Below are 26,811 nucleotides of genomic sequence, written 5' to 3'. Positions count from 1 at the left end.
CCGCACCCGAGCTACACAGGCCTGCAACGTTTTCTTATTGTAATGTGAGTGAGTGTGTGTGGGCCCATGAGTGTTTTAAAGTCAATTTGAGTATTCTGTCATACTGTAAGGTGTTATTGTTGTTTTGTTTTTCTTGTCCCCTGAAAGGGTAATTATTATTTGACCATTTTCAAAAGCTGTCAGTCAGTAAACTTGTATTTATTTTTTCATCCCAATCACTTGTCTGTGGTCAGTTATTTAATTATTGCTAAGTTTGACAGTTTCTTTGTTATTCGGAGGGTAATATAAATTCACAATAATCAGGTAAACCTTCGTGGTAACTACCTTAGGAGTTCAGAAACCAAACACCCCATCATTCCAGTGTAGGTCTACTCTCTATAGAGTGTTGGGGTGCAACATATTTGTGTACCTATCCTCTGTTCCTCAATGTGTTTTTGCTTTTTCTTTAGTCTGTCTTTGTGAAAAGTTGAAATATGATACTGGGTATTTTGGTATTTTCTTTATATTTTAAGCAAGATGCAATCTACAACGTATTAGCACTTGCTAATGTTTTTGTGTGAATATAAACACATCATGGCAACATTTTAGCATTTAAAAACTGCAGCTCAGCGAAATTGTATTAATATTAATTTACAGAAAAAACAAGTATCACGTTTCAGCTTTTAACACACATGATGAAAGAAATGCAAAAATACCCCGTGGAAGAGAGGTTAGCCCAGAGGTGGGGTGGGATTTTAGGTCTCCATGGCAACAAGACAACCCATCATGCAGTACATAGGCCAGGTCTGGGCCAGCAGCACATTCGTAATCTGATATCAGTATTTGGGCCAGAGCTGGGCCAAAGCTGGGGTTAATTATAAAAAGTTAGAATGTTGTATGTGGGCCAGAACTGGGCCACAGCATGTTTAAACGTATCGGGCCAGGTCAGGCCCACTTAAGTTTCATCTGACAGTCATGCTGTATATTGGCCAGTTTCGGGCCGAGGACCCGGGCGTATACTGGGCCAGAAGAAACGCAATCAGCCCAACAATGTGCCGGATGAATTTTGCTATCTGGGTTGTGACCAAACAAGTGTTTGGTTTTATGGGAGGGGGTGTTACGTGCCGTGTTGTGCTTGTGCTCTCCCTCTGCTTACCCTCAGTGTCCTCGGATGCCATCCTCTGTCCCGGATGCCAGCTGCAGCAGCTGATTGGACGCGGCTGCGTTCAATCACGATTAGCGGTGGCTAAAAGGAGAGGAGCTCCTCATGGACAACGCCTTGGGCAAACTGCTGTGTGTGTCAGTGGGTGGATCAGCGTGTGTTTAAGCCGTGTGTGCTGTTTGTATATTCTCAAGTAGTGTCGCTTTCTTTTGATAAGAAAGTAGTTTTCAGTTGGGTCCTTGCGAGCATGTAATCAATCTGCAATGAATACCCCTTTTGTAAAACCCTCATCAGTGCTCATTCTCTCTTTCCCCGGGAAATTTACATCGTTACTCCCTGCATCCCTTAGATGCCAAACGGGGAACATAACAAATACCTTTTCATAAGCCATGGAAATCATAAGCAAATGCATGGAATTATCATTAAACAGATCTGTCATTTCCATAAGCAGCTGAAACAAATTATAGACAAGTCAAGTCACAATATCCTGAGCAGAAGCATTCATGTATTCAGAATCCTTTCTTTATATTCAGCCAGAAACTACACCTACACTGGGTCTTACACGGATATCGGCCCCAATCTGGTTGTGTGAAAGTCTCTCTCTGATCTTGTGCGTAGCTTCTACGGGTCGCCTCAGTTACTCCATCTGAACTGAGCCTCATCTGTGCACAACAGACTGAAATAATAAATTGCTGAAATAATATTTGAAGGGTGGCATCTGTCCCGGATGCCAGCTGCAGCAGCTGATTGGACGCGGCTGCATTCAATCGCAATTAGCGGTGGCCAAAAGGAGAGGAGCTCCTCATGGACAACGCCTTGGGCAAACCGCTGTGTGTGTCAGTGGGTGGATCAGCGGGTGTTTAAGCCGTGTGTGCTGTTTGTATATCCTCAAGTAGTGTCGCTTTCTTTTGATAATTGCTGAAATAATATTTGAAGGAAAAATATCTCCGCTCAACAACATTCCTCTTTGCCCTGATGTATACTTCCCTTAACTTACATAATCTCAACCAACCACATCATGGCACACGCTCTCCAGGAGAATGCATGACAGATTAGTATTGCACAGAAGAGTATTGTATTAGTTTGTGGCCAGAACAAGTATTTTCACAAATTTGCTGAATAGGATGACCAAGGATCAGTGCAGTTGGAAAGCAGACCTTCGTTAAGTTGAGAGCACAAGTCATTTATTTCTATCCATTCAATGTTTTACAATAACAGTGATTGTAGTAAGTAAAATAGTCCTAACACCCATCTCCGAGCTCCCTCTGGCAAACCCAAGGTGTCTCAAGGTCCAGAAGGCCTGCTGATCATTTCAGCCCCTTGTATCCACTCATCTCTTTAGTTCAGTCAGTACCCAGAGCTAATGCCCATATGTGAGGTGGCTCCCTCTTCACCACACTAGTTGCCTGATATCAGACAGAATTATCAACTCAGTTACCATCTTCAGTCTGATGTTGCCTCCATTCAAACCAATTTCCACTGGAGGCCAACGTATCCGCCTGAGTCTAATGGCGTTTTAAGTCGACACTGATGCATAGCCATTGGTTTTGCCGGGGTGTTAAGAGTAGAGCACAGCGAAGTCTGACAAACTACGATGTCAAGGTGATATTGAGTGGACATGTCGTCTACAGCGCGCAGATTGACTATCCGAGTCACTATATAAAGTGTGCATATTATTCAAAATGATGGGAAAATAACTTGTGATGTAAATATTAAAAACAGGTTTAAGCCTATAACAACGTGTGTTCACATTCTAAAGTGATCATAGTTAACCTGTGGCAAACTTGTGCAGTTGTTTGATGTGTTCAGGCTGGAAGTGACAGCAGACAGTTAAAGTAACAAGTACTAAACAGTTACATCTTGACTTGAATTACAAGACAGGATGTGTTTTTATAGGCTAAACCTCAAAATAAGAGCTGTGTAATACATAAGTAGAACGATGCAAAGGAAAATTAGGTTATTCAAAATAAAAGCTTTAATTGTTGCTATTCCATTGTAAAATCATCCATCCATCCTGACCATTACGACATCACTACCTGCATCGCAAAACTTCTGTTGGTGAGCATAATCCAGGCAGCAGTAACATTTCCTCCAAAACTTATTAGACGAAACCATTTAGCAGTACCTAGTGTTCATCTGTGGGAGACAGGGTGCCAGAAGTTTATATGCCTGGTACTCAAACAACCCACAAAGCTCGCTACATGAAAGCAGCATACCCTGTTAGTCCCTTACCACTGCTGCCTTTCTCCTCACTTACAATGACTGTAGCTATTCAACTTAAAGTCCTGTGGCATATACAACTGAATAAAATCAAATTAAATTAACTTCAAAACACTTCAAAAACAACACAGAGGCTAAATTAGAGGAACGAAGACACAATGTTGATCTCATTTTTCAAATAAGCAAAGATTCCAAGTGCTCTGAGGCCACAGCAGCAAACACTCTTTTTTTCTAACAGATAAGCATCTTCACTGTGTAGTTCAGCCACAGAGCTGCTCTACGTCTTGATGAGTGAGAATAACTGTGGTCTGTGACACTGTTCAAGCAGGAGACACGTGGTGTATGAAGCAAATATGTCTGAAGGTTTAATCAAACCAACGACAAACGCGGTCTATTTTCTGAGCCTTTGACTAACCTGGTGAGTGTTACCTTCAGAGGCCACATGAGGGCCTCAGAGGCTTAATAGTCACACATCTCAACTGATGACAGTGAAACGTTACAGAACAGTCCAGCGATCCGATTCTGTGTCCCACAACCTTCCATTTATTGCCACTTGGCACAGGATCCCTGCCTCATATGCAAATCTGTGACTGGCGATGTTTCCCAGCATCATAATTGACAGTGGGAAATTGGCCTTTTGATTATGGACTAGCAAATTAGAATATGATCATATATAAATCAACCTGTTTGCTCATCCATTGTAGATATCGGAAATTAGATGGATTAACAAAGTCCCAGGTTTTTGTTCCCGGTGAGTAAATAACTTGTTAATGTTGTGATTGGGGAGACAAGATAGTGTCCAAGTGTCTGAGTCTGAGACACCTTGTTGACACATCTGAGGATCAGGGCTGTAACTACAACTCAGAGCACAGATTTCATTTTGACTGTTTTACGTTTGAGGGTTTTAATGACCTGACGGGGCTGATTCTGATATTTTATTGAAATAGAATATTTAAAAATTGTACAAGTTACAAGGCAGCATTTATGTAGTTAAAATGTAAAGAAAATATAATTTACAAGTTACATGAAAAAGGAGAGAAAAAATTGATTAATTTGTTTTAATGTGGTGGCCTTTTGAAAATATCTTCTTCTGGAAGTGTGGTGGTGCTGAGGTGATTTGAATTCAGGACCTCAGTGTTTCTAAAACCCTGGTTAGGAAATTGTGACTGAGAGTGCAAGGAGATGTGCACAGAGAGAGCGGTTGTTAGGGTTAGTTTAGTCAGATAATCAAAACCTGGGTACATTAAACTTGCTTCGTGGTACAGGCCTCAGGAAATTAATGTTAGTCAATATACTGCCCATAAAAGTCTCTAAAACACGACTGTGTGTGTGTTTGTGCTTTATAAGGGCCCATCGTACCTTACACCACTGGATGAAATGCTAAGCTGAAAGGACACTGTGAAATGTAACTGTGAGAAGAATCTCCACGCTGGTAAAGTGTCCTCTGCATTGTTAAATCAAAGTGATTCTATGATGTTGATGTGATCTTATGAACATAAGATGTACATCCTTACATACTGAGACAAGTGAATATGCTGCATCTTTTGTTGTGTGCTGCCATATTTTCAAAGTTGAGATTTCATCACAATTTCACGATGCTGTGCTTTCAAAAGGTCTCTTGCTACTAACTACATATACTACAGATAAGGTGGCTTTGAATTGATAACCTATTATTTTTGAATTAGGGCTACAATTTGTTATAATAATGGATTAATCTAAAAAAAATGTTTAGATTGATGAATCAACCTTTTAGCCTATAAAATATCAGTGCCAACCTGCTGTCTGACCAACCCAGAAATATCCTGTTTCCAGTGAATCACCTTATCTTCCCGTTGGAGGAGCTAAAACAACCCGAAAAATGAGAATTTTTGCATGATAATTAATTCTAAAAATGAATCGATTATCACAAATGTTGCTGATTCATTTTGGAAAAATTATCTCGGTTGTATTTGTAATGTTGTGCTTTCTTCAACTTTCAAAGCAGTCAATGGCCTTAAACACACAATGTATGGATAAACTGTATATGCAGAATATTTACTGGTCCTAATTAAACATGGATTTAAACCAGTTCTATTTAATGAGGGTACTTAGGCCAATCTTCTCTTCTGCAAAAAAAAAGCAGATTTTCTGTCTTAAATACTTAATGTTGATGAAGCGCCAAGGACATCTTTTAAATGGCAGAAGTCAAATAAAAAGGATGTTTTGATCAGACATGTTTATGCCACACTGAATCCCTTTCCTTTGTTTAGGATGTATGAGAATGTGTGAACACTTTTTGGTAAATGATGCACGGTATAAAGGATTATAAAAGTGATGTATGTTTTAGTTTCACAGTCAATGTAGTAACTGCCTTTGACTGGATGCTTACACCTATTCTTTAAGTCTCCTTTCATCTCTCGGTAAGACTGTTACTTGGCTTTGAGCCGAGCAACCTGACGTAAAAATAGTTCTGAATGATAAAAACCATCTAGCCAAACATTCTCTATTTGAAAAATAGAAAAACAGGAGAGTAAGGTGCTACATCTTTCTCATGCCTCATTTGCTCATCTTGGTATTCATTGCTGCTTGTGACTGCTCTGTTCTGTTTCAGGACTGTGTTCTGCTGTACACCATTATCGATTCCCCTGCTTTCATGTTGAACGTCTGCAGGAAAATGATTGACCATAAGTGAGACCAAGTGTATGATGGTCGAAATTTGATCATGTTTTCATGCTCTTGTGCATCATCTCAGGTTTGTTGTGCTTGCGCTGCCTCACACTGCAGCATCATTTGAGTATCAAAGATATTTCAACACAAAAGAGCAAATTGTGTCCTCCTTCCAGACACAGGAGAGCCAGTATGGGTTTTAATATGTTTGCATGTGTCTTTATTTATATTATATGATCTCTGTAGTGCTGCCATTCATCGTGTTTACCTCTGCTAGATTTGCTGTGTTTGCTTAAGTGATACGCCTCCTGCATAAAAAGGCTCAGTGGAATGCACACTGACACCTTGATTTCATGGGACAGCAGAGGACTGTCCACGCTTCATCCAGACGTCTCTGATCCGGGTCCTCGTCCACCAGCGTCTGCTCTGTCTTTTCTTAAAACTTTTCTCTCATCATGTGTTGTCTGCAATTAAGTGCTTTCTCTTATTTTCGGCCTCTCTCGTCTCTTCTGAATGAGGTCCATTGGGCTTTGCCTCTTTTGTGTGTGTAGTCCGTCCTCTTTCCAGGTCTGCGTGGTAGAGAGGAGGTTTTGGGGTCCAGGTCTTTCTTGCTTGGTGGTACCTGACGTTACTCACTGGTTCTCATGAAGCAACATTCTCTTAAATTTCTCTTGCACTTTTGCTACATTTTTTGTTAAAATAAAAAATAAGAAGTCATCTCCAGATGCACCACATGATCTTAACCATCCAAATCTGATCTTGATTGGAAGCGTGTGGCATATGGTTTATTTTTAGCATCACAGAGCAGTATGTAAACCATTCAGAAGCTGAACACACCCAATATCAGTGGTTCCAAACCTTTGTCTGCTGGTAAACTCTCTTCCCAGGGTGCATTTAGTATGTCTGATAGTAAAGACAGTCTTAAGTCTAATAATATTACAATAAAATATTACAAACTTAGATTTGTATCAAATAACAACAAAATGATTTAGATTCAGGGTAAGGGTTCCTTTATTGCTATGAACACACTATTGGCCCAATACTGAAACAAGTGTGGAATAATCCACCTCTGAAAATAGGTCCTGATTTGAGTAATGTTAAAAACTACAGCACCCCGTTTGAACAATGAAAATATATATTCACGACAGGTTTTTAAAGATTTATGCCAGAAGGAACCAACAGGCTTGGAGTTGTTGACAATACAAAATAAATAACATCTATCCTTTAATTGTTAATGCACATTTCTTTTCTCAGGGCCTCCGTTCTCTAAGTAATCATATTACCAGGTAAGTACAAGTCATTTTGCCCATTTTGTACTGTATACTGTACCATTTTGTGCTCTCATTCTGTGAGCTTGTTGAAATAGAAGGAAAGAGAGGGCCACAATGCCCATACGTAGGTCCTCACTCCCAACATGCTGCTTTCTCAGAGGTTTCTGTTTAACATACTGTTTTTTCTCAAGGACTGACATTGAATTGTGATTTTGGATTTGCTGTGTAACTGTTTCTACTGAGGTTGTATGCAACGTAATGGCTTCAGCTCCCAGCAGGAATGATCTGCTGTAATTCTTTATCACCCAATACAGTGAAGATGAGGTTAAACAGTGAGCAGCGCAGCTTCACAGTCAAAGCCAGCCGTGTTTCCAAACACTCCCAAAAGATTTGCCCTGATAAAGAAAAAAAAAATCCATCGGCGTTCTGACAAATGGTGGGCTGAGTGGTCAGAGAAGAGAAGAAAAACATGATTTATTTCCAAAGCTTTTATGATGCTTTCCATTGTTCCCCTCACGTTTTAGTCTCGATGCACACTATGACTGCAAATGGGGATGTAACTGTTGCAGAGACACAAAGGAACTGCTCAAATTACACCTGCGGCAATTACTACAGCAAGGCGCTGTTTGTGGGACAAAAGAGTGTTATCTAAAACTACTCACGGAGAAAGTACAGACAAAAAACAATTACTGCGAAAGCTTTGTTGCAGGTTTTAAGCTGTCTGGTATGTCACACATATACGTAATATTGCACTGCCAGCGGCAAATTATTATTTTCTGTCTTTAAAATGTAAAATGACATGTTGCCAAATACCATAAATACAAATGACCTGTGAGCTATATTTTCTACATTCAATATACCTTCAATGTCTTTATTCCACATCATAATGCAATAACAGAACACATTTGGCCTAAACTTTGATGAATTCCAGAAAGCCTGTTTAAACACTCCAAAGATGGAAAACATTCAGCAGGCCTATCAGAAAGCTAGATGATGTGTACCTCTACAAACTCCAGAAGCTTGTTAACCTCATATCAAACACACTGATTATAGTGGGTCATGTCATGGAAATCGGACATTCCTGGAAAAGCTAAATAGTTCAGGGAATAATATAAGAGCTCTGGTCAATCAGGCTTTGGATACATACACAAGCAGGATGCAGTCATTGTTGGTTTTGGTCTTTCCGTGGGATTTATTGAAAATACATAAATGGATAAAAAAAAAAGCAGCTTACCGTTAAGGCCTGTCACATGCACATCTTTTGATATTTTCAACATAGACAAACACTGCTGCAGTCATTACAGCACTGATACAGTCTGTTCCTTGTCTACAGCATATGAGCTGAGCAGATTATCTGGAAGCCTTCAGTGCCCATTAACAACAGAGTTGTCACTGGCCTGAGAGAATACGGTTCTCACACCAGAAACTATAACACACATAGCAATTAATCCCAATTATTAGCTCAGTTGTCAGAACTGCTCAGAGTTAATAATATATGAACTTCAACAGCTGTGATGAAGGTTAATTGGTGGGAAAGTTTGTTTTCACAACACCATCAGTAACTACAAGCACATCATATTCACAAGGCACCAAGGGTTTTAAACTGAAGGGAATAAAGCAGGATACAAATTCCTTGCTCGCAGTGAAAACCATCAGTGCTTTTTAGCTCAGCTGCCAGTGAAGCCCTCTGCCATAGATGGAAACAAGCTCTTTATCTCGAGGGTTCAAGAACAGCTTGCTCTCTTACTGTGGAACATAATCAGCACATTTGTAAACGTAAAGCAAGGCTTTGAATGTAACCATTCATCTTGAGTTACCATGTTGTCGTTCAGACATCAAGGCTCTTCAAGGCCTGCGCTCAACTCAGCAACCTACCTTGTATAAGAGAACCTAAAAGGCTTTGCCACAAAGTGCCAAGTAGCTCTGGGTCCTAATAACAGGACCACAAAGAGCCAACTTATGGAAGGCATTAATAGCGTGTTACACACACAGACACTTCTCCAGCTTGCTTTGATTGTGTTAACTGACTATTTATGTGTGCCACAGTCATAGCAGAAGAGAAGGCCTTCTAAATAAACATGCTGACATCTCAGCAGGTCCTGTAAAAAAATGAACCATTTCCTCCCTTGAAATAACTTGAAATTTCACCTCATTCTGTTCGTCTGGCTTGAACAGTTTAGGGGTGTGATTTGTTTTCTGGGACACATTTATTTCTAACCAGACATTAAATGTGTTCAGAGAACAACTCTAATTTTCCGCTGTTGAAATAATGAAAACTGGTCGGGACACGGTCACATTACAGCACAGCGCATTGTTCAGCATTGTATGGCGTGTCGCTGAAGCCTTGTTGTGTTAAAATGATGCCAGTAATAGTGATGATAATGCTGGTTGTTTGACCACTGTGTGTGTGTGTGTGTGTGTGTGTGTGTGTGTATGTGTGTGGGAGGACACTTGCCTTCCAGTATAAATACACGTGAAGGAATATATATTCATAGATTCACCTTTTGCATTTCTTTTTATGTCAGACTTTGTGGTGTGATTGAAGGCCAGTTGAAGGCACCCTTGTGTTAAATTGTATTGGATGAAATGCAAAGCTATGCCCCACATCATCCATATTCACCAAGGCTAAGCTTTAGTCAAACACTGCTGTGTCATATACAGTATAATTGTGTAAGCATATCACATTATGGACATCATGTTCTACACTATTATAAAATAAATGCTTGGATGATTCATAATTACCTTTTTTATGTGGATGGAACAAAATCTGAAGCAATACTTTGGATTCCAGCCTCCAACAGGAGAACATGATCAATCAATGATTTGGTTGGAGAAGAAATTCTTGGGAAGAAATACTATACACATCTGTGTTTCATGTTTTGATGTATCGTGAACTGTTATATTGATTTTTTTTCTTACATGACCACTATACTGGTAATTGGTGATGGAAATATAATTTGCAACTGAAAATAATGAAGATACAGTGAGAGTGATCGGTCTTGATTAAAAAAGAAACATTTCATATTACTGACCATGGTTTACCACTTGATAATGTAGAAATATATTGCATGAGCGGTGTGAAACACAAAGGCTAAGTTAAGAATGGCAACAGGCATGTTCAAATAAATACCATGATCTAAAATATTACTTTTCAAGTTCCCCAAGGCTCTGTGTTAGACACATTTTTGTATATTTTGTACACTAGTGCAGGGCCGTCCGGGGCATTCCCGATTGGAGCGAGTCGGTGGTTGGCAGATCCAGCTGTAATTCAAACTCTTACTGAAGGGAGTCAGTAGAAGAGCGAAAAAACATCTTTTCTATGGAGAAAAGCCTTCAGTGTCGTTCTTTTCTCTTCTTTCAATGAAGAAATACTCTCCAGTTGCAATAGAACAAATGCTACTCTAGCATCTACACTAACCTCTTTAGGAGCCACCATTGTTGTTGAGAACGAAGAGTCGCCTCTCTGTGTTGTCTCACAAACACCTAAGCCACGCCCCTAGCTGCCCCTATATTTTTATTTCATTCATTGAGACAATATATAAATTATTTTAAAGCAAACATTCCATAGACATTTGCAATAATACAATTTTATTTCTTAAATGGAACTTAATTACACACTGTGAACATATAGTTCCATACATTACTTACTGTGTGAAAGTATTGAGGAGTTATATATAAAACAAATATAAATCAAATTTTCATTTTACAAAACTGTATCACCATCATACAGGGAGTTTTTGATACTTTCTGCTAGGGGTCTCTCAATAGCCCTGATTAGTCAAGTGTGGGTGGACCAAGACTAAATGACGATACTCATTCTCCAATAGCTTACGCAGAATTAACTGTTGTCATCTCCAAGGAATACCCTGCACATCAGGCGGCAACGTCCGAGTCTGAAAAGTGATGCCAAAGCTTCGTGTTAAAGCTGCATTCTCTCTAATGACCAGCAGGGGGCGACTCCTCTGGTTGTATAGCAGTCTATGAGAAAATGACTGGCCAAATCCCAATGTCCCCCCTAAACCCTCAAACCCTGAACCCTCAAGGACTTACTGATGTCACCTGGTAAGTGGGTGAGTGTGAGAGACTGTGAGGGGTTGAGATGGTGGAAATAGGAATGGGACAGCACTTTGCTGCAACATATCACGTTACCATGAAAACGACAAGAAATATGATGTATAATTGTGTGTATTTATTTTATACTTTGTACTCCCTGACTTGAAAGTCTTCAGGCTCTTTCCTCACAAGATGAGAGGTAACTTCATATCATCTATTTACTCGTTTTTGTCAAAACAGCTTCAATGACAAAATCAAATATTTGATGAATAAATAAATAAATATCTTCTGATTTCATGTTTATTTTTTGTTCCATCTTTAACCCTTAATGTTTCTGAGTAAATTTATTATGACAGGCTGAACACACGTGATCCGTCCTCTTTGTTTACCTTTTTTTTTTTACGTCTCCATGCGTCCACTGGTTACCCCATGTTTAATGTCACATTGCAATGATTTGTGGGTAATTCCCTTAGGCTAAGTCAGCATACCATGCTGACTTACGGAAATGGTTCATAAAGGGCTCAAAATGTCTGCGAGAGAGCCTCAAACACTTGATGATTTGACAGTGGGACATCCCTAAACCCTCACGGACTTCGCGGGAGCGCGCCTCAAAGTCCGTGAGTCCGTAAGGGGGGATTTGGCCTCTCTCTTGATTTATTACCTCAGTAAACATTGTAAACATGAGTTTATGGTCTCAATCTCTAGTTTCAAGTCTTCTTCAATACAGCATGATGTTCATTTAGTAAATTATGGTCCATTTAGAGTCAAATAGGCCATAAATGCAAAAGGTGGAGCTGTATATAAGCTGCGCAACGTTATTACTAATACAGAAGTGTGCTACTGTTTGTGTTTTCAAATGGAGAAAAAGGGTCAGGGAAAACAATAAATATCCCCATATTAGTTCTGACTGTTTACTGACGATATTAGACATGAATAAACTGGTAGCTTTACATCCTCCTGGCATACTGTAGTTAGCTGACTCTGTTTCAGATGCTGCCCAGCTTCTCCCTGCATTTACTCAATGTCTTACTGTCTTGCCTAACCACCTACATCAGGCGAAAATAAAACACAACATATCATTGTCCATTGCATCAACTTGAGGCCTGTACAACGAAGCAGGACTTGGGGTTATCGAGGTAAACTCGAGGTAAACTCAGAGTTAACTCTAGGTCTGCAGTTCCACGACAGAGGTTCACTTCTTACTGGGATAGATCACCATGGTTACTTATGCTTCACACCTAGTCTGCTCCGGAGCAGGTTATGTTGGAGTCACAATCCAGACTAAAAGCAACACATATGAAACAGACACATGCAAAAGAGACAGCTGGCAATACCTCCCTGTCTGTGTGAATGTGTAAATGAACAGATTTATAATATCAGTCTCACCTAGAGCCCGATAGATCGGATTATAATTACATGTGTCTATATTGTTAAATTAATGTTTCATCTATTCTAATATTCTAATTAGCAATAGCAAAAAAAAAAAATCAATATAAATTCTCTTATTCTTACACTTATTCATTATGTGTGTCAGCTTCTTGAGCCGTGTGTTTCAGTGTGACATGTTGGAGTCGTGTCTTACAGTCACAGATTGGATGCAGTGTTACTTTGCTCAGCTTATGTTTGTCTTTGCTTTGGGGGATTTAGGTCTGGAAGGAAACCTTCTTACTGCTTTGAATTATGTTTTTGATATATTTTTTATTTGCCCCTAAGTCTGTTTCATATTGCCGGAGTTGCAGCTGAAAGTATAAGAATACATTGCAGCAACACATTAACTTAACAGAATACACACATTTAATTACAGTCTATCATGCTCTCGATGAAGCAGTGATATTATAGATTTGTTAATTGACACATTCACACAGCTGTCTTTTCTGACTTCGGCAGTTCAAATTATGTTACTTTCAGACTGAATTATGTGTTTAACTTCTTCGTATTTGTCTGATATTATAGTCTTCTCTTAATTTGTAAAATGCGCCGCTCCGCTGACAGCAACTTGTCCATGTTTGTGATTGGTCAGATGCTGCAAACGTCGCCCCTTTATGTGAACGGGCTCATAACCAGATTGAGGAACCCTTGGTTGTCTTACCGAGTTGATAAACAGCTCCGTAGGACCTTTTAGCGGGACCATGATTGATAACCTAAAGATACCCTGGGTATGTTGAAGTCTCTTCGTAGTACAGACTCCTGGTCTGTTTTCTGAAGTCACTGACCAAAGACAGCTAGTAAACACAATGAACAAGGTCACACTTACCAAGTGTAGCAGCTTGACGGCAGGTAAAGGGAGCGACTGTGGATCAGTATTAGAGCAGGGTCGTCCTTCAGTCAGAGGATTGGCGGTTCGACACTTAACCCCAAGTTGCTCCCGTAGTTGTGCCTACAGTGTGTGAATGTTGTATGAATGTTACTTAGTGCTGATGGGCAGGTGGCACCTTGCATGGTAACCTTTGAATGGTCGGAAGACTAGAAAAGCTTTATAGAAGTACGGTCCATTTTGCCATTTACCATTAAAGGCTGTGGGCTTCATATCAGTCTGTCCAGTGAAATCACTGGCAAACACTTCTTTATCAGTACACCGTCCTATAGCCTGTTCAGCATAATGGCTGCGTACGGGGATTTTCCCCTTTTCATACTGCTAATTTCAAGTAGTATTAAATCAGAAAACCTGTATCTGTGTGAAATCCTTCATGTACAGAATTACATTAGTGAAGCCTGTAATAGAATTTTGGTGGTTGTTTCTAGTTTTGAATGTACTTTTCACATTTTCCATGGGACTTGCACTGCGATGTACTGTATGTGTCAGTGTGTATCATTTACAAGGCTAATACATTTAGGAATGTGCTTGTAAAATCTATCAATTGTAATTCCATACAGTAATGATACCTTTACGCACATTACTGACTCTGCTTATTTCCCAGAGTCTTTGTGCTTTCTTGCCTCGCAGGTTTCCATGGATCGTGGTTATATCTGGACCCTGGTCCTTCCTCCTGCCGTGGTCCTGCCTGACACCCACTCCTACTATTATTATTAGTAGTAGTCGCATTGCTTGCTATTGCCGATACCATTACTGCTTTTGGTATCATTGTTAACTATATCCACTTCTGCTGTTATTATTAGTAGTTGTAATTTTTCCATCATTATTCTGCTTCGTACTCTGATTATATGAATAATTTATGTCATATGCATTGAATGTGTTGTAACTCTGTTATGTTGTTCATTCTGTACACATGACATCTATCACACTTCTGTCCATCCTGATAGAGGGATCCTACCTTTTTTCCCTGTTCCGATGTGAGGGTCCCAGGACAGAGGATGTCGTATGTGTACAGATCGTAAAGCCCTGTGAGGCAAATTTGTAATTTGGGGCTATACAAAATAAATTGAATTGAATAGATTACATGTTGCGCTACAGTACACATGTTCTTCACACATTCCAATATTAAGTCTGTTATATTTTTTGGGATGTGGAAACTGAGCACATCAGTCTTTTCTCCTCCTCAGTCATTGTGTGCAGCTGAGAGGCCAAGACACTGCGTCCTCAATTGATTTCCCAGGCTGAGGCTCTGCACCACAGCTTGAGAAGCCCAGGTCCCCTTTAGTCGCTCCCTTCTTTGCCTCCTTTTTACCTTTCTCAAACAATGGATCCTGCCCCTCTCCAAGCAGCAGCCCCCCAAACACTCAGTGAATAAAGTTAGTCCAACATGTGGCCCTTAAACCCACCCCTAGACTGCTGCCGGGCAGCCACACTCGCAGAATTGTTTGTTAATAGTCCAATTAGATAATTGCCATCTTTCACTCCTTTTCCTCCCTGTTTCCCATAAAGGCATGAATGGCACTCAGGGAGGGGGGCAGATTTAAGAGGGCTTCTGGCCAGCTAAGGTGACAAGAAGGGCCAGAGAATGCTCCTTGCACTAGGCCACGGGTTTGAATTGAATCATTGTGGCCTAATCAATGGTCTTATTGGATTACTGGCCACTGCTGTGTTCAGAGATATTGTTGCACTGACAATGAAAATAGCTTAGAGTTGGCGGTTGGGTGGGTGTGTAGTGGGCTGGAAGGCGAGTGGTGGAGAGAGGAAGGGGCCATTCCAGAGGTATGCGTGTATGAGAGAGAGTGTAGGCAGCCTAAACACTAATGACAAGCTTTGTTCCCCTTTTTTGTCGTTTTCAAATGTGCAGGTTAAGAATATGAGCGCTGAAGGTGGCTTCTGGGGTGCAATCATTTGAATACTGAAGGATGTAGCGTTAGCGGCCGGGACGTCGCTGGTTTGCTCTGCGTAGCTCTTTGAATAAACACAGGAAACATGAACACGATCCCCGGTAAAGTAGAGCCTGGCGGTTTTTCAGTGCTCAAACTGGCTTGGTCGTCATTGCCTTGATACATTTTGACCGGCGGGGATTTGTTCGTTATCCTTTTCACCTTTCTCTCTCTCCAGCTCTCTCCTAGTGCCTCTTGCCTACAATAGCGTAGTGGCGAGATCCGCACATTGCAGAATTCCGTTGATTGGTGAGAGAGTCAAAAGGAAAAACAGGATCAAAGTTCGCTGACATGCTGCGGCAATCACGTGCGCTGTGAAAAGTCGGGGGAAAATTGTCTGGCTGTGGTCTGCGGATGGAAGAATGAAGCGCCCGGGAACTTTTTTCAGGTCTGGAAGAGTCGTATCTCTGTGATTGTGTGCGTTCATGTGGGGTTTGCGGAGGCTTGGTTGCGAGGCAAGACCAATAATTTCTCTTGATTCTCTGGGCTGAGAGCAGGCAAACTGAGGGGGACGGGATGAGCAAACCCCTCTATCAAGACCTGATCTATTTCCCCAAACAATTGAGTGTATTCATGAGGTTACGCAAATGTGGAGGCAGTAAAATTACCGTAATCAATTGAAACAGCGAGTGCGCATCCATGGCTCTGATTATTTGGAGATCATCTATCAGCCTGATGTCTATGTAACAAGGAAAGGGGGGCATTGAATTACTGTTGAGTTTCACTGAGAAGTCCATGATCATTGGGCAAGGGAGTTTGGTCAGTGATAACAGGGCTCCTTGGTCGGCGGACGGAAGTATTTCACCAGACATTAGATAGCTGACTCTGCCCTGCTGAAAGGTGCTGTTTTGAAACTAAACCCCACACTGTCCAGACGATCGGCTGCTCCGTGTTCTCTGTAATCTCCTTTTTTTTTAACCTGACAAAGGAAAAAAAGAGGCAGACAAGCCACAGGTCCAGGAGGATAAACTGAGCATGGAGGTCAGGTACAACCAAGAGACAGAAGGGATGGGTCTGAGGAATGGACTAAAGAAGGGGAAAGATGAGAAGGACTCCCAGGGCAGCTTGTCCAAAAGCTTCCTCAAGGAGCAGCCAGACTCCTTTTCCCCCTCTGGGACCGTGGACACCTTCGAGAAGAACAGAGGGAGCACGGCGGACCCAGACTACTGTCGGAGAATACTAGTCCGAGGTAAGACTTGTGGTCTTTCTCTTTTTTTCCTTTTTGGAACTTGCAGTGCATGTCGTACTTCTGAGATCATACAGTTCTCGTACATAATCTTGAGGAAACATTGTCTAAACTGCAGTTAGATAACATTTTACATTCAAGCACATGAGAGAGTACCTTCAAGAACAGAGCTGCAATGAAGCTTTTGTAATATCAGACAGTAGTTGTAGATAAATAGAGAGAAAGTTCACAATTTGGAGGATTTCACTGAACTTAAGAGTTAATAGCAAAAATATCCTCTCAATCAAACATTTTATTTTGAAAAAAGTACAATTATAGGAATATAAAAATGTAAGAGAGTTCTTTATGACCTCAATGATTTTGTCATGACGGGCAAATTGTTCAGGGGGATTTCATACTTAAATAATACCTAATGTAAAATTATTCAAATATGTTTAATGTTAATTATCAAAATAAACAATTCACTTATATTCCCATGGGTTCATTTAAATTCCACTTTCAGGCTGATAAATATTGAGATTATAAATATTAAAACACAGAAAAAAGGAGACGGGAGTTTGTTTTTACAGATATTGAATGTCAACAAATGATAGCGTAAAATTGTGTGTACGAGTGTCAGTTGCCCAGAGAGTGATTAATGTAATGTCCTTCATGCAGTGTTGGCTCAACACTGAGAGTCAATGAAAACAAACTGTGAATATAACTTCACCAAAAACAGTGGATTAGTTATGCAAGATGTAATGAGAATGAGCAGCCTCACTACCGGAAATATAGAGAAACTAAAATGTTCTATTGGATATCACTGCATCAATATTTGTTTTTAATAATATGAATTCATTGATTGCATCATTGCAACCACATTTATTTGCCATTATATGGAATTGTAGTCAGTTTAATATTTTAAAATCTTCAAAATCTTTTTAAAATCTCAACATTTAAAAATTATACACACATTGTTGGACAGAGATTAGGTTTATTTTGGGTTTTTTAGAATTTTGGCCTTCTCCCATTGTTGTAATTTCTCTTTGTGGTAACATAGACTACATGTGTGAACTGAAATGGAACCGCAACATATTTCAGTTATTTATAGTAGAATACATTTTTTATGTAATCACTTATGTGCACACATTTGTAAACATGCTGTAATTATATAAATGTAACTTTTCAAACACATCTCATCTTTTCATACCAAATAACAGAGATTTGGAGTTTTTAGGTTCATAAGATTTAATTGGGATTAATTGTACCCTAAAGAATGAATGTGTTGTAAACTCTTCGATGTAATGCATTATTCAAACACACATTATGTCACATTTACTCCACATACACTGATATGAAGCCCACAGTCAAATGTTATACACTTTATCATATGTTTAAATTAGTAAATCAAATCTTAATTTGACTCGGTATTTTACAATCTCATAACCTCCACTACTGTGCTATGATAATAATAATAATGTTTTGTATAATGAACAATGTAAAAGCTATCTACAGCTAGGAGCATATTTGTTATTTATCTGTTGTAATTGTTCTTTGCCCCAGTATTGTTAATTCAAAGTTAATTCAACTGTTGCAGATGCTAAAGGCTCTATCCGAGAGATTATCCTGCCGAAGGGTTTGGATCTGGACCGGCCCAAACGAACCCGCACCTCTTTCACTGCAGAGCAGCTCTACCGGTTAGAGATGGAGTTTCAGAGGTGCCAGTATGTGGTTGGGAGGGAACGGACAGAACTGGCCCGTCAGCTCAATCTGTCTGAAACTCAGGTATGTATGCATTGTTCTTGTACCATACTAGGTTAAACAAATGTGCATTTGCTCTGTGAAAACTGGACAATCTAATGTGCAAAGGACATAACGGGTGCTTTTGCTTGAACTGAAATAACAATATTATATAGTGTGAATTTAATGTCATTTCCCTTTTCATCTTCAGTTTTTACACCAAACACTACCATCTATTTTGATTTAAGATAATCATGTTACAATCTTTTAGGACCGCTAAGGAAGGTGAAATTACCCTTATAATCCAATTCATTTGTAAGCCTCGGCAAATAAATAATCAAGTCTATTTCTGACAAAGCAGTTAGAATATTTTAAAGATCCAATCAGTTTTCTTCCATATAACACGAGGTATACTCACATGCAAAGTTACAGTTTGAGTCCAGATGGAAATTGGCCTGTTTTATGAGCACTACATATAAAAATAAACAGATATCTAATGCCACCAATAATCATTACAAACCTGTAGTTGTTGTTGAGTGTTAGTCTTCACAGACATCGCAGGCTCCAACTCAGTGTTTTGAATATAGGCGCCGGGGTGAACCTTTGTTTTGCTTTCATCTCTTGGATTCTATCTTAAAGAGTTTCCCTCAGAAATATTTCTAGTAGGCTATGCATCCATCCATTTCAAGTGAGTGCATTGGCCTTCTTAATACATCTAATGCAGTGTCAACATAGCTTATGGAGTGTTTGACATTATTACCTGAAGCTGCTGAAAGGAAAGCTGCCATTAGAAAAAGCGCAGACTCGTGGGTTCAGCAGCAGGTCATGCACTGCGGAGGAACAGCATTTGCACCCTGTGTTTGACACCAGCCGACCGGTCACCATGTATGATCTGGACTGTTTCTTCAAAGCTTTGGTGTGTTTTCACCTCCAGTCTCATTCATCTAGTTGTTATTTTTATAAATGTGCAAAGCGGCTAACGGGCTACCTTGGTCTTTGGTGCTAATGTGTCGGGGCTTTCATGCGGCGGAAGGAGGTTGACCTTAAGTGGAGGTCTGCGGGAGGTCAACCTTTTCTCACAAAATGACATCATAGCCGACAACTTGAAACTGTTTGTTGACGTGCAACAAACTCACTTTTCTCTTTATCAACAGCGATTTTACATTTTTATTTGCTTTAGTTTTTTACATTTTAAATATTTAAATATTTTATTTGAACATTATTGCTGCTTTTCTTTTTTCACAAAAATTCAACACAAGTAAATAAAGTGTTTGAAGATGTTATTTCGCTCACATAAAGGTGATATAGACATAACCTTTATTCCCTACTTATGCAGCACAAAGGCAGTGCCTGATGAAATGTCTTTTAATGACAACGGGTGAATTTAACATTTTGTTCCCCGGTACTCACGGCTTGTTACATTAAGGAATGACAGCCATTTGTTGTGTGCACAGCTCATCTTTAGTAGAGCTCCCAGCGTCCCCTTGTTTTCTTTGCACTGAGAATGTAACCTCCAAAATGAAGAAGATGTTCCTTTTTGAGCAATCTTTACGTAGCAAACAGAAGCTATTGGATGGAGCCCCAGGGCTTCTTGATGTGAAATACTTGTTAACAGCTGGTTGAAGAGTTAAACCACAGACTAAAAAAAATGGAATGTGATTGCACGAGCAATAGGATTGAGATGGTGGATTGCTGCTTATTCCATATAAAAGCAGTCAGGTGTGACTACAGTAGACTTACAGGTACAAGTCATAGAAAACTCTCTAATTGTTCAATTAAGATTATGTGAAACTGAACAATGGATACGTCAGAATCTCTAAATGGATCTGTTGAGTCAGATGGATGACTTGACCTAATTATTAAATTATCACGAGTGCATTCTTTTCTCATCCTGAGGTATGATGGGAATATTGAGTATGTGTTTTTCTTCCTCTTGATACTCCATTAACTGCTGAATATACAGTATACTAGACATACTTCCCTTAAAATCTAAAAACAGTGTGAAACATTCGCAACATTTCTGAAACAAATTGAGTAGATGAACTTTGCTATTAGAAACTACAAGAATAACCAATCAGATGTTATCATTTTACAAGATGTAATCATGTCAGCCTTCTCTTAGATTTTCATAGAAGAATTTTAGAATTTCTTAGGTTTTATGTAATTCTACTTGTTCAGGGCTAGGACATGCCACGATGCTAATTAAAGAAGGTACGGATCATTCATGGTGGCCATTTTGAATCTGGAGGTCGGAGATAAAGCACTTTAGGTGAATGTGTTAAAATGTGTAGTTTATCTTGGAACAGCTACTGTAGACAAACAACATCAAGGGTGCAATTTAAAATGACTTTCATTTGTGATGTAGATTTCCAATTGTTTGCTTAATCTATGAAAAAAGTTTACAAAGATATTCAATTTACAATAATCCAAAACAGAAGAAATCCCCAAATCCTTACATTTGAAAAGCGACTCCAGTGAATGTTTATGTTTTCTGCTAAATAAATCAAACAATTATCAAAATGATTGATTTTCTGTAAGTCTCAGCTAATAATTTCAGTTTAGTAAAATAACACCATACCACAATTTTTAAACATGATGACAACAACAAAAAGCAATAAATCAATAAACAATAAAATAATTGTATTGTTTTTTTATATGCAGGTTTCAAAGACAAAATAACACACGGGAGCTGAATATTGAGATCTGAGTTCATGCTTGAACCTTTTGGAGTGTAGGCGGGTGAGGAAGTTTAGCAGTGTTTTACATATGAAAGGCTTCTGAGCAAGTTTTGATTGAATTAGCCTCCAGCCGTCTAAACCGTCACAGTGAGGCCTCTCCTCCATGACTGAATTGAATCACTGCAGCTTTTGATCAATCATTACCTGGTGGACAATGCGTGTGTGAGTAAGCGTCCCTACATATAGCTTCAATGCATTAGTAAGTATCTGAAAGTGCATGTGGTCAATGAGTTTGGGATGGACAGGGGCTTTGCTACTTTTGATTTGAGAACAAAAGCTATGGGTAAAAGCAATCAAGTTAATCTGTGGAGACACCGTTGTATAGCTCATGGTGCACTTATTTCCAAGCACTGAGATTATCAGATGTACTATGATCACTGGCCTCTTTTAATGACATTTGTTTGGCATCTTTATTGGATAGTTGACTGGGCAGAGAGATGGGGGTATGACATGCAACAAAGGTTACATATTATGCGCTGTAACAACTCGGTTACCTATCAATGAATAAGAATTATTGCCGTTTTAACACCAACATTAGAAATATGTTTCTCAAAGTAATGCTATATACATTTTAATTCATATTTTTTATCAACAATAATACATGAACTATGACTAAACTAAACATTTACATTAGATTTAGGATGTGTCTCTAAAGGCTTTTTCTCTCATCTGTGTTCCTCTCCAGGTGAAGGTCTGGTTCCAGAACCGGCGCACTAAGCAGAAGAAAGACCAGGGGAAGGACTCTGAGCTGCGTTCAGTGGTTTCAGAAACAGCAGCGACCTGCAGCGTCCTCAGACTACTGGAGCAGGGACGGCTGCTGACGCCTCCCGGCCTGCCGGGCCTCCTGCCCCACTGTGGCAGCGGCACACTGGGCTCCACCCTGCGCCCTCCCTCCATGACGATGGCCAGCAACGGCAGCAGTGGCAACAGCAGCGGCGGCAGCACCGGCACGGCGGGGGGCAGCCCTCCACTACCCGTCGTCACCAGCTCAGGGACAGTGGCGAGCCTGCAGAGCTCACAGGCGGGTCACGCCCTCTTCAGCTTCCCCATGCCCTCCTTACTCAGTAGTGTCTCCACCCGCATTTCCTCCAACCCCCTGTCCATGGCCGGCTCGCTGGCCGGCAACCTGCAGGAACTTTCCGCCCGCTACCTGAGCTCCTCTGCTTTTGAGCCTTACATGCGGACCAATGGCAAAGAATCCATGGACAAGAAAATTGTGGAATGATGCTTTGTTTTCATATAACTGGATTCCTGTTTCGTCTGGACACGTTCTAGTTGTTTTCCTGGCTTCTATTGTCTTTGTTTGGTTTTGCTCATTCTCTTTCATCTGTCTGTGTCATGTTCTGTAGCAGTTCATGTATTCCAGTTGCACAAATGGCGCCTTGTATAAGGAAGAAAACAATGACCTACACAAGCTCATCTAACAAGGACAGGGTGGCGGAGGAAGGATTTTGCACAAAATGTTCATACAGGACTTTGTTACAGAGACTTAGAGAAACTCTGACACCTAATGAGATTAATGAGGGATCTTTCAGGTTTCTCTTAAAACACGTTTAATTATTTCTATGAATTCCAAATTACAATATACACAACACAGGGGCCCAGAGAATATGGCTGCTTCTTACCACAGAAGCTCTGCCGCTGTAAGAGAAGTGGGACATAATGTATAGCAAGGAGTACAGGATTGGTGACAGAAAGTGTAAAGTGATGGTACCTCTTCTGAATTGTGTTTTATTAGTTGATTGTGTTGGGTAGATGTAGGGAAAGAAAGCGAGCAGCTGTTTGTGAGATCCAATCAGCAAATCAAAAAATGTAAATTTAAAATGCAGCATTATGAATGAACAAGCAAGGCCAATTTCTCCACACAGGATTGGGGAAGGAAATAAAAGTGCCTCTGTTTGAAGGTCACTGCAAGGCCGCTGTCAGCATCAAACCCAATGCATTTGACATGTGAATGCGATTTGCTTACGCGGATGCCTCGTAAAAATTCAGCGTCCAAAAATATTCTTGGTATATCTGTTTGTATTAAGTTTGGACCAAACCAAAACATAATCCAGAGAAGGTGTTGTCATACAGTACGATTGTTCTATTGTTCAGTGTTGTTTTCTCTATGGTTTGGTGAGGACTTCAACATTTTACAACAAAAGTCTTCACTTTGTGGCATTTTGGTCTTCAAGATGCAGTACCTGACTCTTCTTTTGTCTGTGATTTTAATACCACTGTGAGTTCTCAGAGTATTTGGTGTACAATTTCTATTCCATGCACGAGCTAAGCAAAGGAATGAGTTCCTGAAGAAGGGGGAGTTCTGAAGAAAAGCTTTTCAGCATTAGTAAGCTGCTTGCTTTGTTGAACACTACAAGGCAACAGTTTTTTTAACCAATAAGACGATACAATAACCTTTCCTTCCTGTGTGAAAATCCACAGCCTTCATAAAAGACTAATGCATGTGGAGACTGGATGAATTATTGTAGTTTAAAAGTACTGGAAATTCAAAATTGTTATTTTATTGTAAATTATTCACTTCTGTATCTAATAGATTATTAGTATATCTGGAAAATAATGAATGAATGAATGAATGTATTAGCGGGTTGAGGAATCAATGAAATGCTCTTTGGTGCTGTTGTTGTGAAATATCTTGAAATTTGTGAAACGTGTGGTACAAATGTGCATATATATTATGTATGGCTACAGACAAAGACAAGTGTGTTATTCATTTTTATTTCATACATGTTGCTGTGAATTATGTTATGATAAATGTCATGACTGTTATACCTCACTCACCACTGCCTGATGTGTATGCTCCTGACAGTTTTTTCACAATTTTTGGTAATAGTACTTACGATGTTATCACCACTAATTTTTGACTGGAGTGGAACGGTAACAACTTCTGGATAAAAGTCAAACTTGTAATAATAGCATTATTACAAGTTGGAATGAGAGGTTTCAATGAGCAATTACAGGAGTACTAGCAGTCATGACATTGTGTTCAATTTTGAATATATTTCATTAGGATTGCAGCTAAATATTTTCACTATCGTGGGGTCGATAATATTTCAGAAAACTGAAAAAGACCGAAAGACCCAATTTCCAAGGTGATGTCTTCAAATGTTTTGATTTGTTCAAAACCCAAATATATTTAATTAACAAAGATCTAACAGAGAAAAGCAGCAAATCCTCACATTCAATACGTTTTTTTGTTTTAACATTTTAGATTTAAAAATGACCTAATTTCTTAATCAACTATCAAAATAGTTCCCAATAATTTTTTGTTAATCAACTAATGAAATAATTGATTATTTCTATCACCTCTAGGTTCCATATTTGCCTGAAATGGGATAGCCACTTTTTGACTAATGGAGGATAAATATGTGACACAGCAGGTATAATTCCAATGGGAATGGGGACACCCCTTTCATTTTGGAAAATACTTTTTTGTATCGCACAATACTTACATACAGTTTCGGTTTGATTTACCAACTAAAATCTGTCTGTCCAGCAGTTTTTATCCCGATGACAGAGCAGTGGAGTTGATCTAAATGAGGATATGTTCATCTGGCTTGCCTTCAATAATTACTGTGAGCTCACAACAAGAAGCTTTTAGTAGCAAGGGCTTTGGGACCTTTTCTCGTACAGGCGGCTCAAATCCTCTGATTGTTTGGTTGAGCCCGATCAGCGACCTGCATGACTAAAACGTACCTTGATGTTGCATTTTTTTTAGGGTGAAAATAAATCATATAATGCTCATTTTCGTTTAGAGTTAATATTCTCTCTTCTAAAAACACAAGTACATACATAAGTATCGTATAGCTGTATCGGGTCTCGGTCAATGCAACTAAATGTGATTTTAACTTAGTGCATTAATAATACCGCATTTTATATAGGATTTTATTTCATTTTTTGTCGGGATGTCATTATTATGGAAATAACCAATTTCATCAAAATGTGTAATTTATTAGATTGAAATACAAATGCAAAAAAAGAGCATTAATAAATCAAAACTCATGGTCAACTTACTGGCTTTTCCAGAGCATTCAACCATCTGGTTTTAATCACATTCGCTGATGAAGACTGTGAGATGTGGCTGAAAGCTCCGGAAAAAGATATTTTTCCGTCAACAAAACTAAACCACGGTTTCCAAGGTCAATAATGAACTTTTCTTGCTCCTCATGTGCATTTTCAGTCAGCGTTAGTTTACTGAGCACAATTAAACTGAGCTGAACGCGTGTAACAGGACACACTGAACAGGAAATAGGTGCTGGGTGAGTCTGGTGTGCTGTGGCCGACGTGTGCAGCAGGACAGCTTAGCTGGTTCCCCCATTAACAACACAACACCTCGCCTGGACCATGAAAAGACTCAAGTATAACACACATAAAAGACACCGTATCTGAAAGCAACTCACTACAAAAACTGAGTGTGGAGTAATTTAACCATTACAGGAATAAATGAAGGGAAACAGCAGTCCATCGGTGGACCGGGAGCATCGGTGTAGGTGTGTAGCATGGGGAATTATGGTGTTACCAGCGGTAGGAGAGCTAACGTTAAGCATCAATTTGAGGTACTTCACATTCAATTTATTTAAATTCAAAAACATATCAGAGGCAAATATTCATATATTAATACGTTTAGACTTTTTATATCCCTTACAACTCTAAGACAACTATACTATTTAATATACTATTTGCAGATTAAGGTTTTACAAATATAACATGATAAATTAGATACATATTAGACCTATAGTAGATCTACAATTGCTTACTTAAAACATACTTTTGTATGTTTACTACAGTAAAAGTTGCAATGGGGCTTGTACAGTGTGGCACGGCAACTTTTACTCAAGTAAATGTTCTGAGTACTTTGTCCACCCCTGGCTGTTGCTGTGAACAGAAAAATGGACTTCCATTTTGGCACACAATGGTTTGCATATATGCTAGCATGAGCTTAAGCTTTTCTGTAATAAGAACTTTTTGTTCTGTACCAAGTGTAGTTGTACTGCTTCTGGCAGAGTAATCACAGTAGAAACGCAGGGACTGTCCAGCAACAGAGGAAACCGAAGCTCTTTTGTGAGCAGACCCAAAGAAACCAATCCTCCCCACTGTGTCTTGGGAATCTCCCCGGAGGAAAAAGAAAGGTCACATTTACGCCTCCTACCACCTCTCAACACCCCCCCTCCCCCCCCCCTCTATTCTCTCCCTTCACCCGAGTCCAATTAGAAGGAAGGTCGGGAGGTTTTTGTAAGTGGGGGGTTTCGGGCGACTGTGTGTGTATGCATGTGCAGGCAGGGCTGTTATAGCTGCAGACCACCAACACATTTCACCCATCACATGGTCCGGTCTTTAAGCTCAGGTCTTAGGAGGTGAAAGAAAGGCTACATCCTGTCTTGTTTCAGTTAATGTTATTGGCCTTGTCCTTATTGTGCCATACAGTGAATCTGGGGATTAATATGTGAAGTTTTTCGGAAGAAGCGACCCTCTTCTAGCACACTGATTCAGTAACTTAAAGCTCCGCATTGCTACGGAGCTACAGGTTGTAAAAACCTGCACAGTTTAGTCACTCTGCTTCTTCGAAGAATAATTAATCCC

General features: G+C 39.7%; 1 protein-coding gene across 1 annotated transcript; it reads left to right on the top strand.

Annotated features, from left to right (window-relative positions):
• The first annotated feature begins 15,247 nt into the window (after positions 1–15,247).
• vax1 (ventral anterior homeobox 1) lies at positions 15,248–24,000 on the top strand. Its single transcript, XM_031873046.1, has 3 exons — positions 15,248–16,777; positions 18,351–18,538; positions 21,917–24,000. The coding sequence occupies exons 1-3, from the start codon at positions 16,564–16,566 to the stop codon at positions 22,454–22,456; spliced, it is 942 nt and encodes a 313-aa protein (XP_031728906.1). The 5' UTR covers positions 15,248–16,563; the 3' UTR covers positions 22,457–24,000.
• Positions 24,001–26,811: the final 2,811 nt, after the last annotated feature.

This window comes from Anarrhichthys ocellatus, unplaced genomic scaffold (genome assembly GCF_004355925.1).
Source record: "Anarrhichthys ocellatus isolate YVR2014 unplaced genomic scaffold, GSC_Weel_1.0 scaffold68, whole genome shotgun sequence".
Lineage (NCBI taxonomy): Eukaryota > Metazoa > Chordata > Actinopteri > Perciformes > Anarhichadidae > Anarrhichthys > Anarrhichthys ocellatus.
This window is presented reverse-complemented; position numbering and strand designations above follow the sequence as displayed.

Excerpts from the sequence above, each read along its gene's own strand:
- vax1 (XM_031873046.1), top strand. The coding sequence starts at position 16,564 with ATGGAGGTCAGGTACAACCAAGAGACAGAAGGGATGGGTCTGAGGAAT. Across the intron at positions 16,778-18,350 it reads TCGGAGAATACTAGTCCGAG|ATGCTAAAGGCTCTATCCGA; the intron begins GTAAGACTTGTG and ends CAACTGTTGCAG. Across the intron at positions 18,539-21,916 it reads TCAATCTGTCTGAAACTCAG|GTGAAGGTCTGGTTCCAGAA; the intron begins GTATGTATGCAT and ends GTTCCTCTCCAG.